Source organism: Ursus americanus, chromosome 5 (genome assembly GCF_024610735.1).
Source record: "Ursus americanus isolate L20-20 chromosome 5, mUrsAme1.1.p, whole genome shotgun sequence".
Taxonomy (NCBI): domain Eukaryota; kingdom Metazoa; phylum Chordata; class Mammalia; order Carnivora; family Ursidae; genus Ursus; species Ursus americanus.
Window position 1 is genome coordinate 1,636,858 of NC_142131.1, and position 17,067 is coordinate 1,653,924.

The following is a 17,067-nucleotide window of genomic DNA, read 5'->3' on the forward strand; positions in this document are numbered from 1 at the left end:
TGGAGCCAGCCAGGAAGAGACCGGGCTTGGCAGTGCTGAGTCTCAGACGAAGTGCACCCTCTTGTCCCACTGTGGCGGGCTGCAGAGACTTCTGCTCCCACACACGGAGAGAAGGGAGCCCACGTCCACACCTTCACCCGGAGGTAGCTCAGCCTTCCGAGGCCCAACGGTGCCACCCACAACACTAGAAAAATATAGCTTATTGTTGGTTAGTCATGGAGAAAGTAGCCAATGTTCCAGGCTTAGTTTAAGAAACTCTTACGTTTCCCCTTCTGGAAATCTAGAAAGGAAAAGGAAATTTCAGAAGGTACAGTACTCAAACGCCTTTCTCACTTTTCAAACACGCCTGTGAATCTGTGCACTGGTGGGACAGAAGTAAAAAGTTGATGTCACATCAGCCCGAGATGCTAGAAATGGAAGCAATGGACACAGAGCAACACACACACACAGTGCAAAAAGCCTTCAGAAATGGAAATATCTGAATGATGACAATGACAGTTTAGGAGGATATTAGGCGTATACAGAAGTGTGAATGTATACTAAGGGGACCTCCAAGCCATGGGGCAGAACTGTAGTGCTGAAAGCTGAAAGAGAGAGTTTGAATCTCCGATGTTATCTGATTCTGACTCTGACCTGAGCGTTGCAATAGTTGCTTTTGTCTGCAGGTACAAAGGGTTTAGGTCTAAAAGGTAGAGGGGTCAGAATTTCTGTGCGAAACAACAAAATGGCTTTCATTTCCAGTCTACTGTCATCCTTAGAAATAGCAAGGTCATAGCACACAACAGCCTTATGGAACTTTTAATAATAATAAAGGAGATACATAGGTCCAATGGCACGATCTTGGAGAAGTATCCCAGTGAACCTCGCCTGCACTTCATCAATTATTAATGAACTACAGATTAACTAAAACAACCCTGGGCTTCGGGGCTGACAGAAGTGAGGCCAGCACTAAAGGACGTTAGCTGTAAACAGCACTGATAATATATTTTCATTTGGGAGCTACCACCGCGCACTTTGAACGAACAACTACTAATCAATGACCTTAAGTGAACCAGGGGAAAGGACCTTGACTGACATTTTTTTTTTTAAAGTAGGCTCCACATCCAGTGTGGGGCCCAATGTGGGGCCTGAACTCACAACCCAGAGATCAAGACCTCAGCTGAGATCAAGAGCTGGATGCATAACCAACTGAGCCACCCAGGAGCCCCAGGACTTTGGCACACTTTTAAAATTATATTCAGGGCCGTGATAAGATGTTTCTCCAACAATCACATTTTTTTCTCTTCATCGGCCCTGGTCAGTGACCACATCATGGCATTTTACCCCTTCCATATTTCAGGTTCTCAGGGTGAATGTGATGGAGTTTCTCCATCTCTCTGAGCTCTTGTACATCCTTAATGCTTCACCACCCCCATCCCCAATCACATTTCAACATGAAATTGCAATTGGTTGGTCACACCGACATTTTAGTGGCAAATCTGATTTCTTATTTTCGTGGTTCAGTTTTTCATTTAATATCACTGAATATGATATGCCACCTACCTAATTCAGGAGCCAACATTCTCTTCCCAGTATAAAAGTGATCTCAAATGTAAGCTGAAAGAATTCCATGATGTGGCCTCGGGAATTCATTTTAATGAATTAAGCACTTACTATGGCAAACACATTATCTTAACAGTTTTGCACTTTCATAAGAAAAAACATGGTTCTCTACCGCTCCAAATGCTTTTCAAGCTTTAGTATATTCTGGATACACAAGGAATTCAACGCTGAAACTACCTTTTTTGTTTTGTTTTGTTTCGTTTTTAAGATTTTACTTATTTATTTGTCAGAGAGAGAGAGGGAGAGAGCACAAGCAGAGGGAGCAGCCGGTAGAGGAGAGGGAGAAGCGGACTCCCTGCAGAGCAGGGAGCCAGATGCAGGACTCATGACCTGAGCTGAAGGCAGAAGCTTAACCAACTGAGCCAAACAGGTGTCCCTGAAACTATCTTTTGACATATTACATAGTAGCAGATGGCTATTTACTGGGTTGCTTGTTAAACTTTTTGTCTTGGTTACAGATGACTGAATATACCCAGGTGAAAGTAGAGTTTACTAATTTGTTTGGGGGTACCCTAGTTACCTTCTTCTAACCCTTATTTACCTAAACACTGCACTTTCTAAGATCCCTATTAAATTAAAAAAAAAATCTAAAACCTCTTTCTGCTACAGACTGAATTGTGTCTCCCTAAAATTCCTATGATGAGAAGTCCTCAGGTGATGGAATCTGGAGATGAGGCCTTTGGGAGGTAACTAGGGTTCGATGTGGTCATGAGGGTGGGCCAACTTCATCCTTAGAAGAATAGATACCAAAGAGCTTACATTCTTTCTCTGCCCTATGGGGAAAGAGTAAGAAGGCAGATGTCTGCCAGCCAGGAAGAGAGCTCTCAGCAGGACTAGACCTCCTGTGCCCTGACCTCAGACTTACAGCCTCTGCAATGTGAGGAATGAATGTCTGTTGTTGGAGCCCCCCAGCCCGCGGCAGTTTGTTATGGCAGCCTGACCGACTAAGCCACCTTCTTTTATGTCCTGTAAAATCTCTTTATGGATTTGAATATCACAGGTTCCAACAAGTAACTGTGCAGTACCCTCCAAATGGCAACCAAACCTACTTGTCTGGAATTAAGCTCTGGAACTCATTGATATCTTGCTTCTGTGGCTGCTCTTCGGCAGTCTTCCCAGACACTCCTCCATCCTTGCTTATCTCCCTTATGTTCCTGGGCAGTTCCATCATCTCTTTGGCAAATTTCCTGAAACCCGTGTTTATTAGTAGACAGGAGCTCAGGAAGGACTTCGGATACCAGAGAATGAGAGATTGAGCTCATCTTTTTTCTACCAGAAAAAGGTTTCTCTGAGTTTACGATATTAAACTCAATGTCCTTCAGGACTTAACAGAGACAGAAAACAAAATGATAGCCAAATTGCATTAAAAACACTGCTGACAAGAAATGTACCAGTCTGGAATTGCTTAGGAGAATAAATAGCCGTTTGCCCTTTAAAAGGGGCTAATACTGTATTTTGACGAGATGCAACTAAGTAAAACAAGAGCAAGGTTAACAGATGGACTTGAGTTTCACACTCATTACTATCATCAAACGGTGAATTGTTCCCCAAATCTGCTATACATCGCACTGCAGAATGAGGCGCAGAAAAGCCCTGGACAGAAGGTCTGGCCCCAAGAAAATCAGAGGAGAAAAAGCGATGCTTACTTTCAGAAAAGTCTATCACTAATTACATTTAGTATATTGTACAGAAATTACAAAAGTCAAAAAGTACTCTTGCTTTTTATGAGGACTCTAAGTACCTACGAAATATTACAGCAAAGGCAACAGTACTCATAGAGATGCTTTTCTTCACTTACAAGATGTAGGTGATTATTCCTACAGACCACATGTCCACCTCAGGTCCATAGGCACAGCCTCTAAGAATTTCAGGTGCTGCAGAAAGAATGGATATTGTGTTAAATCGGACTTAATATTTAACATTTACATCTCAATAACAAGCAACAGGTAAGAAATTAATTAACACAAAGTTCAGAACAGTTTTGTAATCAATTTTGTCTCCCCAAACCAAAGTAGGAGACTACAAATTCTTAACATCGATTTTAGTGGGAGAAATTAAAATCTGTGTTTGGGCGTGCATAAAAGTAAAGCTATTAACTTTGATAGTCCACATTAGAACATCATTCCAATTAGATAGATCTGTTGTAAAAGATCCCTTACTTCAAAGGGAGCTTTGTATGCAGAGAAGAAAGAAAGACAAGTTCAGCGGAGTAGGGGAAACATGCACAGTGATGCTACCTTGAGATCTAGACCTGCTTGGAGCACGGGGCATCCATGCATGTGTGTATTTGACCGTGTGCAGGGCAGGGAGGAGGGTGGATGGTGGGAAGGACTGAGAAGCCTCGAGGGCTGGGAGGCTGAAACAAGAGTTGGAAGGGATCCTGGCACACGCCCTAGCACTGAGAACTACACGTAGTCACCAGAGAGCAGCTGTCCCCAGTCAGTTTGCGATTATGAACAGAGAAAGGGGCCTCCTCTGTGCACAGTGAGCCTGCTCCTATTAGCCCTGCTCACCACTGTGAAAATGGAAGGTCTTCTCAGCCATGAAACAGCCCTACAGTATAGGATGATGGGATCTGTTCTGTTGGAAGTTATGTTGGAGCTGTGAAAATGGGAGAGTTAACTGGGTCCAATCGTTTGCACCGAGAATTGGAGGTGTTATTTGTTTGCCTGACAAGGAAGAAAAAAAAAAAAAAAAAAGAAGTGAGAGCTTTACAATCCATGCAGAAATAAGGCTCAGACCTATAGCCCAGAGCGGCCTTTTCCTATTTTGAACAAAAGTGCTGTAGATGTCAGTGGGGTCCCTGAGGAAGGAGCTGATTGATGGATGGTGAGGGCTCCTTGAGGGAGGCTTTGGGGATGGGGGCAGCACAGTCCTTCCAGCCGGAAGTGGGAGAGCAAGGGAGCTGGATCCCCTGTCTATGCAGGCTGGGCAGGTCATACTCAGTGTAGACTGTCAAAGTGAGCTCTGGAAGGAAGCAATCCTCCTGGGACTTTGGATGTGATTTAGGAGAAGGAACACAGTGGATTTCCCACTGACGTCTTCCCATACTACTACCCCCCCTCCCACCCTTTTGCAATCAGGATATTCCTCCCCATAGATACTGTGTCACATAAAATACAAGAGGTGAAGAGCCCATATGGTGAAATGAGAGTGTGCAGTGTAACACTCCAAGCAGCCATTCAGCAAGACGAACCCTCTAAAGCACGGTATCTGGGGCCAGGAAGTTTTTCTCATCTATAGGCACATTATTCCTAGAAATTTTTCCTCTTAGGATTTAATTAGCATAATTAAGAAAAATGCACGCTCATTGCCAACACCGTTCACTCTGTCGGGTTAGCTTTTCTTTTCCATGGCAATCTGGCCCCATGCGTGGTTCCTTTGGGCCCCAACACTGAACTCCCACTTGCAAATGCTTTGCTGATCAGAGTTCAAAGGAAAGTCGGGTTGGCCGCCACTGTCAGGAGGGCGTCTGCTGCTGTCTGTGCCACGGGGAGGTACTCCACTCAGGCAGCCAAACGCATGCACACTTAGTGCTGTCAGCCCTTCCCCACTCAGGTCTTCACGCAAGTCCCACACGGACGTTTAAACATACAGAACTATGTCAGGGACAGTGTTTTACATTTTCTGGGACTTGTTTTTACCTCTACAATCGAAGTGAATTGGATCAGCTGGTGATTTCGAGTTTACTCTGAGTTTTAAGCTGCTAACCACTGTGGTATTAGCAGAGGGATCGTTAGGGACAGTTTACGCAAGAAGAGAGAACCGGCAGTCTACTTCCAGAACCTGCCACACTCCCACTCCTCCCTTGGGAGCGCCTACTATGTGTGCTGCCCCGTGGGCTCCTGTCCCGCTGGCTCTGGCTCGGGCACAATCAGCCCTCCCCTCCCGCGCTGTCCGGAGATCAGCACGCTGTTGCAAAGGCCAGGTGCTTTTTCTGGCCCTTTTTTCCAGCTCCCGGGCTAAGGCCCCAAATGAAGTGAATACCACGGAACAAAATTCTTTCTGAATCCACTTTATGGGGCATGTGGGTTTCTTACCTGACATGGCAATATCTGACCTCCCTTCCCAGCACAGGGTGCAGCCTTACCCTCCAGAGGCCATTTGGTTCCTTGTAAGTCATTCTTAGGCTGCAATGTGGGCAAACTTGTGGTGTGAAAAGCTAAACTTTCCCCGGGGAGGTTAACTGAGACAAAAGGAGTATAGACTGTTTTTGCTTTCCATATTACATTTCTCTTAAAAGGAACTTATAATATTTACTAATCATTATACAAAATTTAGGGAAAACAAACTCTAAGCACCTAGACTCAATCAGATCCCATTCACAGTAACCTTTAAATATTTGCTAGTTAACGTGACCTTGACTTTAGGACCAGCAGAACATACTTTTGTAATGTATCTGAACCCTTTCCAAGAGCGAAAGATTTCTAGAATAAATTGCAGGCTCCAGCATACCAGCACGTCAAGTCTCCTAGGTATCAAATGTTCTTGTGGTAGATTCTACAAATTTGTGATTTTCTTAAGGTGAGAAATAGTTGATTACTTCCAACTTAGTTCAAGAAAAGACATCAGTTGGTTGGCCTTCTAATGCTATAAGCACTTCCATCTGTCCTTCCCGTCTTTTCTCCCCTCATTGCCCAAACAAACAAACAAACAAAATGAAGTAGGGGACAAAACCATTTCAAGGTGTGATCCAGTTTTTAAAAAGGTATTTAAAATAATTTAGAATTATCTTTTCTAAAGTAGTAAATAATCCTTTATTGATTTTTCTGGCTGTCTTCTAAGTGGGTTCAAGTTTTCTGCCACTTCCTAAACTTACTTATCCTTCATGTTATTGCTCATTAACACTAAATGCTAGGGAGCTCCCAGGACACTTCATACTCTAAGCTCCAACACAGAATAATTTTGGTAAATGGTCTTAGAATGGCCAAGATACCAGACTTTACTTTTTAAAAAGCAATTTTAACTGAATTTAAAATTTATATTAAAAATTCAAACTTTAGTGATGTTTATTTATCAATATCCCACTCAGATCTCAGAGTGCTGATTTTTTGATAAGATCATGGTACCATTAAAACACCTAGAAACTGAGAGTCCATCTACAGACTGGGATGAATTTCATTTTCTTAAATAAATTCACTGTAACCAGTTCTAGGAATGATCCTACATAAAAAGCATGGGGTATGCCCTATGGCACACGATAGGAACCACTGATGCTAGGTTTCCCCACTTTTCCGAAAGCTGTAGGAGAAAAGCAGAGGGATGACTCTGGTCACTGACTGTACCTTCGTTTTGTCAATTCCTCCTGACCTATTGAGTTAAAACTACAGAGTGGCATTCTTCACCAGAAGACTTCCTTCCAACCACTGTTAGCTGTTTTGAGAAAGACAAATCCAAAGGAGAGTCAAGTCAATGAAGTCCACAGGTTCATTCATTCACTCATTAACCAAATCATGAACTATTTATTTATTGAGTACCTGCTGTATGACGGACACTGCCTCAGGTGGTGCTGGGGGAGTAATGGGGAGTTCAAGAGAACAAGTGTCTGCCATCATGGAGCTGACAGTTTGGTGGGGGAGGAAGACACTGATCCAGAAAGCCACACGAAGAAATGCAAAGTGGTAAATGGAAGGACTTGGAGGAAGGGTGTCTCTAATAGAGGGCTGACCTGCTCAGAAAGATCAGGGAAGGTGAGCAGAGAAAGTAAAGTTTAAACTGAGATGTGAAGGGCTAGAGAACTTAACCAGGCAGAGGCAGAGGGCAGTGCATGAGGGAAGAGAGCAAACTGGGTTGGCTGGAGCAAGCAAACAGGCAGAGACTTGATGGCAGGCAGGAGCAAGGGGGCTCGACGAACTGGGGCAGCCAGGTGGCGGGAGCCCAGCCCTGCGCACAGCCAGGTCTCAGTGAGATGAGCCCCCGAGAGGCAGCTTGAGGCCAGACCGCAGATTCCAGTAGGTCACGGCTTTTGTGTGTTTTTAAGTTCTCTCTAATGGTTTTGTCTTAGTGATTCCCAACATATGGGAAAAAAAAATCTATTTCATCCTAAAGCCTGAATCTGACTTTGTGGAATTACACCCCCTCCTACAGCTGAGGGAAAACCCCTGTGGGGCTTTTCACTGTAGAGCCTTGTCTCTGGAGACCACAAAAGTCCACGGCATCTAGAAGTCCCTCTAAACTTTGCCTCTGAGGAGTGAGCACTGCAGAAGGAGGAGAAAGAGGGATTTATCTGAAGCAGACGTGCAGTGTTTGGAAATTGTCTCCCCTCACTGTTCTGAACGTGGCTAGGAACCCAGAGGAGAGGGCAGTCAGGGCAGCCTCCTGTAGGCAGCAGTGCCCACAGCCGGAGACACTCTACACCGTGCCTTCCTCAGCACCTGTACAGCGTGTGGTCCTTTGTCAAGGTGTCGCATACATTTGGTGAGAACGGGGCACAACATTTTAAGCTCTGTCAAGTGCGGTATTGGCTTTGACAGCACAGAAGACAGGCAACGTCCCAGTGCAGTTTGCTAAGCGTTGTAACGAAGGTGTGAATCAGACTGGGATTCAGTTGACATGTTCCAGAAAGGGGGTTGCCTCTGGCTAGGAGCAGCCTTGTCAGTTCACCACAGTGAATCTCAGAGGAGTTCCATGCCACCATGTCATGGTGTGCAAGGTCGAGAAGGGCTGAGGAGGCATTCGGGGTGTCCGTTGCTTTGGTTATCTATGACTTGCTAGTGTAGAGCAAGAAAGAAGTTTGAAGGATATTTTAAACCCAAGTGATACACTGTGTGTTCTAACACATCTTTTCCATTTTCCTGGGCTCTTGATCTTTTACACCACAAATACCAGTCAATCCAACTCGCACTTAACATTTTTCATTGAAGCTGTTTAAAACAGTCTTCCTTGCCTCACAGATTGCATGATATTTCTCTTCATATAAATCTTAAAATGGGTGAAGAATGATAACCTGTTTATTTTCCTCACCTTATTTTTTTAATAATACCCTGAAGAGAAAATCAAATATTTGAGAATACCTAAGTACTTTTGGAAGAGGAAAAAATAAACACAACCTATTTTTATTACCCAGGGAAAGCTTCATTTCTATGAAATTCACTTTTCTACGATCCTGCAGAGCCCTCCCCGCTTAGAGTAACCACCGTTTGTTCCGGATCTTAGACTGAGTCTCCCGCTCACTTTAGAGTTGTGATGGATGCTGGCCCGGGAGTAGCAAAGAGGTGTTCGTTGTTGAAAAGTTCCCTTTCTATTTTTGTGAGATGAGATGGAATATCAGTAAATAAACCCAGCTCATCCTAAGATTAATATCACACAAGATTCTCTTTTGGATATGGGGATACAAAGTGATGGCCGTGGACTCTGAACTCTGTTAAGTATGGCAAATACTACGTTTTTCTCTAAAGGAGCTAAAATCTTACTGATAATTATCACTAATAATTCTTTTGAAATATTTTTATTTTATGCATATCCTTTCTGCAACAACATTCTAAAACGGAATACTTTGTGGGTGTTCAGGGCCCAAAGAATACATTTTAAGCAAGTCTCCTACCCACTTGTCATCAGTCACCCTTCCTGTGACCGCTTCTCCCCTACATTCCGCCCTCACATGTGTAATAATAGAGCAAGTCCTCGGCGCTGTGAATTCTCTGGCACGGCTGGGTCTGTTCTTGAAGTAGTCGCTTCCGGTCATGAAGAGGTAAGCACAGAAAGTGATTATGGTGCGGGGGCCCAGAAGCCAGGGATGACCAGCACATTAAAAGACTGCTTCTAAAGCAAAGAGAACATGAAAAGTGGGAGGATGATGTTGGTGACAATCTCCTTAGACTCAATTTTATAGGCCAGGCCAGAAGACATTTGGTTAACTTGGATTGGACTAAGGGCTTGCCACAAGCCTCAACGCAGCTTTACACACGAAACATACAGACAGACCGTGTGGTAATACCGGTAATGCCATACACCACACCTCTGCTGGGTGATGCAGAAAGGAGCAGGACTCTTTCTCCCCTTCCCTGCCAATGGCCCTGAATCCTGAGACACGAGTGGGTCAGCCTCTGGGGCCGTTTCTGAGGCCAGGGAGGCAGCCCCTCCTACTGCGAGAGCTTCGGATGTTGGAATATTGTTTTGTACATTGTGCCCCGTATCTGTGCCTTGCTGCGTCCATTCATAACTCCTCACTCCCCCTTTGATGCCGCTTCCTTCACTACTGATGTTCTATGAATAATAAATGTGGTTCCTTCTCTCCCGCTTGCTGATGGGATGTTGCCCTGGGATCAGTCTGGGTTGTTTCTTCTTCTGCGCTGCGCATGTTGGAGAGTCTCGTGACTTCACACAGCATCTGTATGCTGGCAGGGCCTACGTTTCTATCAACAGCCATGTCCCTGCTCCTGAACTTCAAACATATATATCCTTCTGCCTACGTATCACTTCCACCTGGATCTCTCGCAGGCCCCCAAATCAAATATCAAATGTCAAAATCAACAACCCCTTTGCTCCCAAAGTCCTCCCCATCTCAGTGAATGTGAACTCTATCCTTCCAGCTGGAGCTCTTTGATCCTCTCTCCCACCTATTATTTCTCCCCTTGTCACTGCACTCCACCCAACTGCCTCCTTTCTGGACCTACAGACACCTAGGTGTGTTCCTGCCGTGGGGTTGGTGTGTTCTGTCCCCTGTACCCGGAATGTTCTTTCTGTAGAATCCACATGGTCTGCTCTCTCCCTTATCTCTTTCAAGTCTTTGTTCTTCTGCTCCCTTCTTCAGTGAAGCCTTAGCAGATCAACCTGTTTGTGGCAGCCCAGGCTCCCAGCACTTCCTATCCTCTTGCCCAACTCCATAGAAATCATGACCTCTTTCTATATATTGACACATTCATTTTGTTTATTATTTGTCTTTTCCCACTAAAATGCACCACCCGTAAAGAAGAGTTTTGTTTGTTGGTTTGTTTCATTGCTATATCCCTAGCACCTAGAATAGTGCCTGGTGCATAGAAGTTCAATAAATATTTATTAAATGAAAAAAGGACTGAGTATCTATGCAACTAAAGTTCCACAGAATACACTTTGTTTAGGTCAGTACCAAACCAATACAAATACCCCGCGAGGCTTATCTTCCTCTAGATTTAAAACTTCCAAGACAGCTTAAAATAAGCCTGCACTCCACCAGCAGAGTCCCTGTCCTCTGCAAGGTCAAGAACAAGATGAGCTATGGCCTTTCCTCACCACTCCTTTGTCTGTCTCCAGCCCACTTTTTTCCTCTGCCTGGCACCTGATCATTCGGATCAAGTGTTGTATGCGTGCCTGGGACAAGCATATGGTGGCTGGTCACACAGCCTATCTCAGGGAGAAAGAAGGACCATGGTCACGAAAGGGAGCTGGACCCGGGCACGCTTTCCCCACCTGCTCAGCACCCTCTGCTTGCTCTCACATCCCCTGCTCTTTCTCATCGTCAGCTAGCCCCATAGGAACCCCACGTACACACACCAGCCTGTCAAGCATTAAGTTACAGGCCACGCAATTCACATTGTACTATGTACTCTTCCGTTTTTCTTAAGTTCACTATAAAAATGAAGTCATCGTTGTGGGTATTTCATTAATTCTCATCCCTCAGATTACCAATATAATACTCTTATTTCATCTTAGCTCTTCAGTCCTCTAGAAGTGAACACAAATACATCTTTTATGAAACTATTATGAAAGCTTATATTTTAGATTATTAGATTTACTTCTTTTACTTCACTTAAATTTTCCTACATTGGTCATATTAGTGTGTGTTCATGTAGACAGAAATCTCTTCTGTCTGACTCCAGGCTGCTGAGAAATTGTCTTTAATTTTGGTATAGGGAACATAAGAAGCTATTTCTTTAAAACATAACAATGTGGGAACAACATAGAAATATCACTCTTATGTGACCCTGGCAAATGCCAACAGAAAATAAATTCTGAACAGCTTCTAGACCCTGCAAATAGAATTTGAGTAGACTGGTAGAAATATGAACATATATGGTTTAATTAACTAAGCTTATGAATTAGAAATTAGTATTAGACAGAAACACTCTTTTATCTCACCCTTTACCATACATACTGTTTTCTTTTCTACTCTGACAGCTTGTCCTTCCTTTCTGTGTTTGACATGCGTAGGGTGAACGACCACAGACTTCAAGCCTTAAATAGCTAAACCAGTCAAGACATTTTGGTTGTATACATCGTGGCCCATTTATTAGGAGCCATGACCTAATGGATTTTTTTTTTTTTTTGCTTTTGCATTTTTATTTTTTGGGTTTTTGTTTTGTTTTGTTTTGTTTTTTGTTGTTGTTGTGTTTTTTTTTTTTTAGGACCTATTTCTTTTCCCAAAAACAAGATGTGGAGAATCTTTTCATGGTTATTTCAGAGCACTACTCATTGATTTAATTTATCTGGATCACAGATTTTAATTTTCTGGCCTGGAGTTTATTTTCAACTGGGCACATTTCCCAGGAAGTAATGAGTATTTGCTGAAACACACAGCATCTGTGATTTTTCTTTTGCAATTCACTTATAGGAGAACCCTCTGTTATTAATAGCCTGGGGCAAAGGTTCTATGAATGAAACTGAATGGGTGGCTTTTCACTTGTGTATTTCCTGACAAATGACAGACGGTATAATATAAACACCCACTCCCTCAAAAGATGTAACTGAGAAAGCCTTGCAGTAAAGGTAGAAACTAGACCCAGTGTACATGAGGGTAACTGACCTGGGATGTAATCACCCTTAAAACAAGCAAGGAAACGAGCTCACACCTCTTCCTCTCCGTCAATTCTATGGGCTTCAGATACCTTTTCAAGTCAAATGTAAAGTCTCTGTGTATGTCATGCTTCCTGTAGGATGACAGTGATTGCCACCAGTCTTGCACTTGGGTCTCATTTCCAACTCATTCTATCAATGGGCAGTTTCCTCCCCACCTAAGTATTCTCAGAGGAGACCCACCAAACCCATGACAGTACTTATAAGGTGTGTGGGGAGAAAGGCTAGAACCGAGGGACCCTCAAAGGGGCTTTGGCCTGGCCTATAAACAGTCTGTTTATAAGAAAAATGAATAGAAATATTATTGTATTAATTTTTTTTAAAAAAAGTTTAAACTCTGCATCTTTCCTCTGTTCTAGGTCATCCACCCCCTGTGCCCCGGTGTTACCGTAACTTCCGTTTTTCCCTAACTCAGACTTTCCAGTGTTTTCTGTCTTACTACACACAGGTGTATTGTTAACATTCTGCCTCCAATTCTACTCCCATTGAGTAAAATTTAGTGTATTTCCTTCACGTCCAGAGTATGTATGAATAAATACATGTTTATTTATAGATAATTTGGACCCTGATCTTGTAATTAAATACATCAAACTTACTTGTTTTTGACTTCCAAGCCTGCCTCAGCCTACAGAACAGTAATTCCATGCATATGCATAGCACTTCAGAGCCTACAGAGCACTTCTATCTTCCCCCTCTCAATCCTTCCTCCCTCTACCCCCTGCTTCCTTTCTGCTTTCTCGGCCTTTTCCTATAATATAGCAAATTACTGCTTCCCGGTGAGCCCCTACCTACAGCACAGCAGAAGGATTGTCTGGATCACATTCAACCACTTAATCCCCTCCTTCCCCATTACGTAGCCTCTAGGGTGATGTGGGTATCTGCAGAGAAAATAAGTAGTAAACGGAAAATAAGCCTCCATTATTAGATGGCATTGTCTGTAAGATGGGCCTGTTTATGGGAACGACAAGAGTCTGAAATAGTATTTTTATAATCATTTTACATTTAAAAAATAAACGACTGGATGTAGAACAGATCGAACACATTATTCTGAGAAGCTGTTTATGGGAGTAACAGCACCCTGTGTGTAGATTTCTGACATCAGAAGGACAGGAAAGAGAATTTATAATAGCTGTTTAATTTGTCTTCTATTGAACTCTTTTCCCCCTCCAATCCATCTGTCATAATGTCATTATCAAGATATCTGTAAGATACATATTTTATTTTAAAATATAACTACCCTGATTAAAAACCTTTGCTGGATCACTATTATCTCCCAAAGCAAGTCTGAATTCCTTAGCCTGATTTATAGATTATTTAAAAATATGGTCCATCCTATGTTTCCAAGTCCATCCGTACCCCCTGTACCAAAGACTATATATACTGCAGTTGTGTAAAATGACAAAGTAACCAACAGTCCTTGAACTTGCCAGATGCTACCACTCCTCAATGACTTTTCTCTTCCTTTGCCTGCTTACAAAGAACACCTCGTAGCTACCTCTTGACTTGTTGAACTCCTACTCAACCCTCATAGTCCAGCTCAAATGCCCTCCTCTGTAAAATTCTTCCCTCCTCCCTGTATCCTTAAGTCTTCAGCTCAGACAAATACAGAACTTAATCATAACAAACTTTGATTTATTGTGTATGGGTATTTCTTCTTTAATAGCCCATGAAATCCTGGAAGGACAAGACCATATGGTGTTCACTCTTGTAATTTCAGTGTCTAACATGGGCTTCAGTGCTCTAACATTCAATCTTCATTTTATCAGTGAGTGAATCATTCACTCATAGAATGAGTATTCTGTAATGCTGTAAGAAAGAACTCCTCATCACTTATCAAAGCCACTGAAAGGATGCTACTGTAAGCTCTTCCTGAACTTCCCATTTCGGGGCTGCTAATTCTCAGAGAATTTCTCCAACCAACCTATCTTTTTGGAATACTGTGTGTTTGCTATTAGATAATGATTACTAAACTGCCCATCAGCTTTTTTTCTTTTGGGAAATCCTTACTTTGTTTTATCATTCTTTCATCAATTCTCTTTCAATGTTTCTATCGATTGGTCAGCAGTTAGTACTCACAAATGGGCAACCCCACCTGGCATGTGGTACTAAATTTGGGGTTCTTTTTTCCTTCATAGCCTTGGAGGTAGGGAGGCATGAAAGAAATACAGGAAGACAATAAATAAGGACATATGAATTAGAGAAAGGGGAAATATCTATGGAACCTTTAGAAGGAAATGGTCATGGACAGGTTGTCAGCTAACAGTTCTAAGGAAAAAATATAAAAACAAAATGAAACAGGAGGATGCCTACAGGGAACATGGTGTGGTTCAACGGGTTTTTTTCCTAGGAATGGGAATCCTACTCTTAAGTGTGTGGTAGAGCAAGTGAGCTGGCTAATGCAATACTCATACTTAGTAAAAGAACCCTGAATTCATTTGGGGTACCAACATGTCCAGCCAAAGGACACACTGCCAGCCTTTCTGGCAGTGTGGAGGCTGTAGCTGAGGACAGGCCAATAAGATATAAGTGGAAGTGACATGGAGTGTTAGCAAGTCTATTTAACAGTGAAAAAGTATATCCCCCCCCCTTCCTGTCACATAGAATGCAGAATTAATGGGTGATTTCAAGCAGCCATTTCGGACTCTGAGGATGCATTCTAAAGAATGCTAGAGCCAGGCAGAAAAGGTCTGGATCCCTGGTACCGAGACCTGCAGAGCCATAGCTGGAGAAACCACCAGAACTGCCTTTCTCTAGACTTCTAACATGAGAGAAATCAACCTCTATCTTGTTTAAGCTACAGTTACTTGGAGTTTTCTGAATTTACTCCTAATTGATAAACTACTCTTGTTGTCAAGAAGTTTAAGATCCAGAACGAGAGTATTTGGCACAATGTAAATATTTAATAGAAAAATAGGCATACTTAATTCTGAGTAATTATTAGGTTAATGGACAATTGAGGTACAAGGAAATAGTATTTTAGATTCACTAGGGAAGCTAATTAGTTGAAAGCAAAATTAGAAAATGTTTATGTGACTATGGAAACATGGAGAAAGATGAAGAAGAATGCATAAGTCTATTAATACTGATTACACACACTTGGATTTTTACTTCTTACAATGATCAAGTAACACTTTGAGATTTAAAACACTAAAATAAAAAACATTTTAGGGGCACCTTGCTCACTCAGCATGTGACTCTTGATCTTGGGGTCGTGAGACTGAGCCCCACATTGGATTTAGAGATTACTTAAAAATAAAATCTTTAAAAAAAATATTTTAAGCTACAAGTAATAACTGATAAACATTTCTATGAAGGAAAATTACATTGATTTTATCTATATTGCTTTTTTGAAGAGGGAATTCTATAAATCTGTTTTCAGGCCCTTGTCTACCTGGATTTTCATCTCTGACCCATAACAACCAGATATGGAATCTTGGGAAAGTCATAGTCTGGAACTCAAAATGAGAATGTTGGTAAGTGAACTTTAATTCTGTGAATTTAATCATACATTCTCTTCAGTGGATATCTAATTGTGCCTTCTACAGTCTGATTTCTATGAATTCAAAAGCTGCTAAAATGAGTGAGTTACGTGGTTCTCGGGTGTGAGGACTGTCACACAGTCCATCTCTAGAGACTGGGGGACCCTGGTGGGGAACCCCATCTGAAGCCCTTGTCTTAGTAAGGTTAGGTGAGTGACATCAATGAGGACTAGGGACTACCCCATTCTCCCTGATGCCCTATATGCCCTCTGAATTAATGACACACTCTCTCCTCACACACCCTCCCAAATAAAAGCAAATAAGGAAAGTGACTGAGGGCTCATGGCTCTATTTCTAACCAGAAACAAAGCTGTTTCCCTGCCTTCTTTCTTGGTGACTGTCCTTCTACTCCTAAGTGGGTTTAAGAGTAGCTACTGCCCAAAAGACACGTGCAGAGCATCCAGTCCTTGCCTCCTCGGGCTCCCACTTTCCCTGTTAAGATGGGTGCCCCAAAACCAACATCACTGAACCCTTCATGCAGAAAAAGAGGTGGTCTGAGTATCATTTACATGTGCCTTCCTCATGGAGACTTGCATCACATTGTAAGCATTTTAAAGATGTATTTATTTATTTTCATTTTTTAGAGACAGAGAAGTGGAGGGAGAGGCAGAAGGAGAGGGAGGGGGAAAATCTCAAGTACGTTCCCTGATGTGCGTGGAGCCAGAGCCCGACACGGGGCTCAATCCCACGAACCTGAGCCGAAATCAAGAGTCAGACCAATGACCAACTGTGCCACCCAGGCGTCCCCCACATTGTAAGCATTTTAAATACAGATATTAGGAGTTAAAAAATTAGATCACTAAATAAAAATAGATTTCACATAACAATAAAAGTAAATATCAGTATTAAAGAGCATACCGCAGTACCCTGGGGTTCCACACACTGTCTTCATGAGTACTTGATGTTCCACAATTTTAGAGAGTCCAAAATCAGCTAACAACACAAGAGAAAAATTTAATGAAACAAGTCTTTTCTCAGCTTTTATAAGATGACAGAGTACTTCTGTTATTCAAAATCAAATGGACTCATTTGTTTTTGTATCTGATGATGGAGGAATGAAGAAGGGGACCAGTCACCTGGGAGAAGAAACTGAAAAATAATAATTCGAATCTTGCTTTAAACTGGAGAAAAATATGATTCCTAAGTACGTTTTGTG

The 17,067-nt window shown here is 42.4% G+C and overlaps 1 protein-coding gene across 1 annotated transcript in view; it reads right to left on the reverse strand.

Moving 5' to 3' along the window:
- The window catches only part of CAMK4 (calcium/calmodulin dependent protein kinase IV), a 224,943-nt gene that overhangs the window by 13,558 nt on the left and 194,318 nt on the right, over positions 1-17,067 (reverse strand). The window contains exons 7-8 of the mRNA XM_045777285.2: positions 16,770-16,844; positions 3,401-3,476 (exon numbers count right to left, since the gene is read on the reverse strand). Of these exons, the coding sequence (XP_045633241.2) occupies positions 3,401-3,476; positions 16,770-16,844 (151 nt within the window). The remainder of the gene's footprint in view (positions 1-3,400; positions 3,477-16,769; positions 16,845-17,067) is intronic.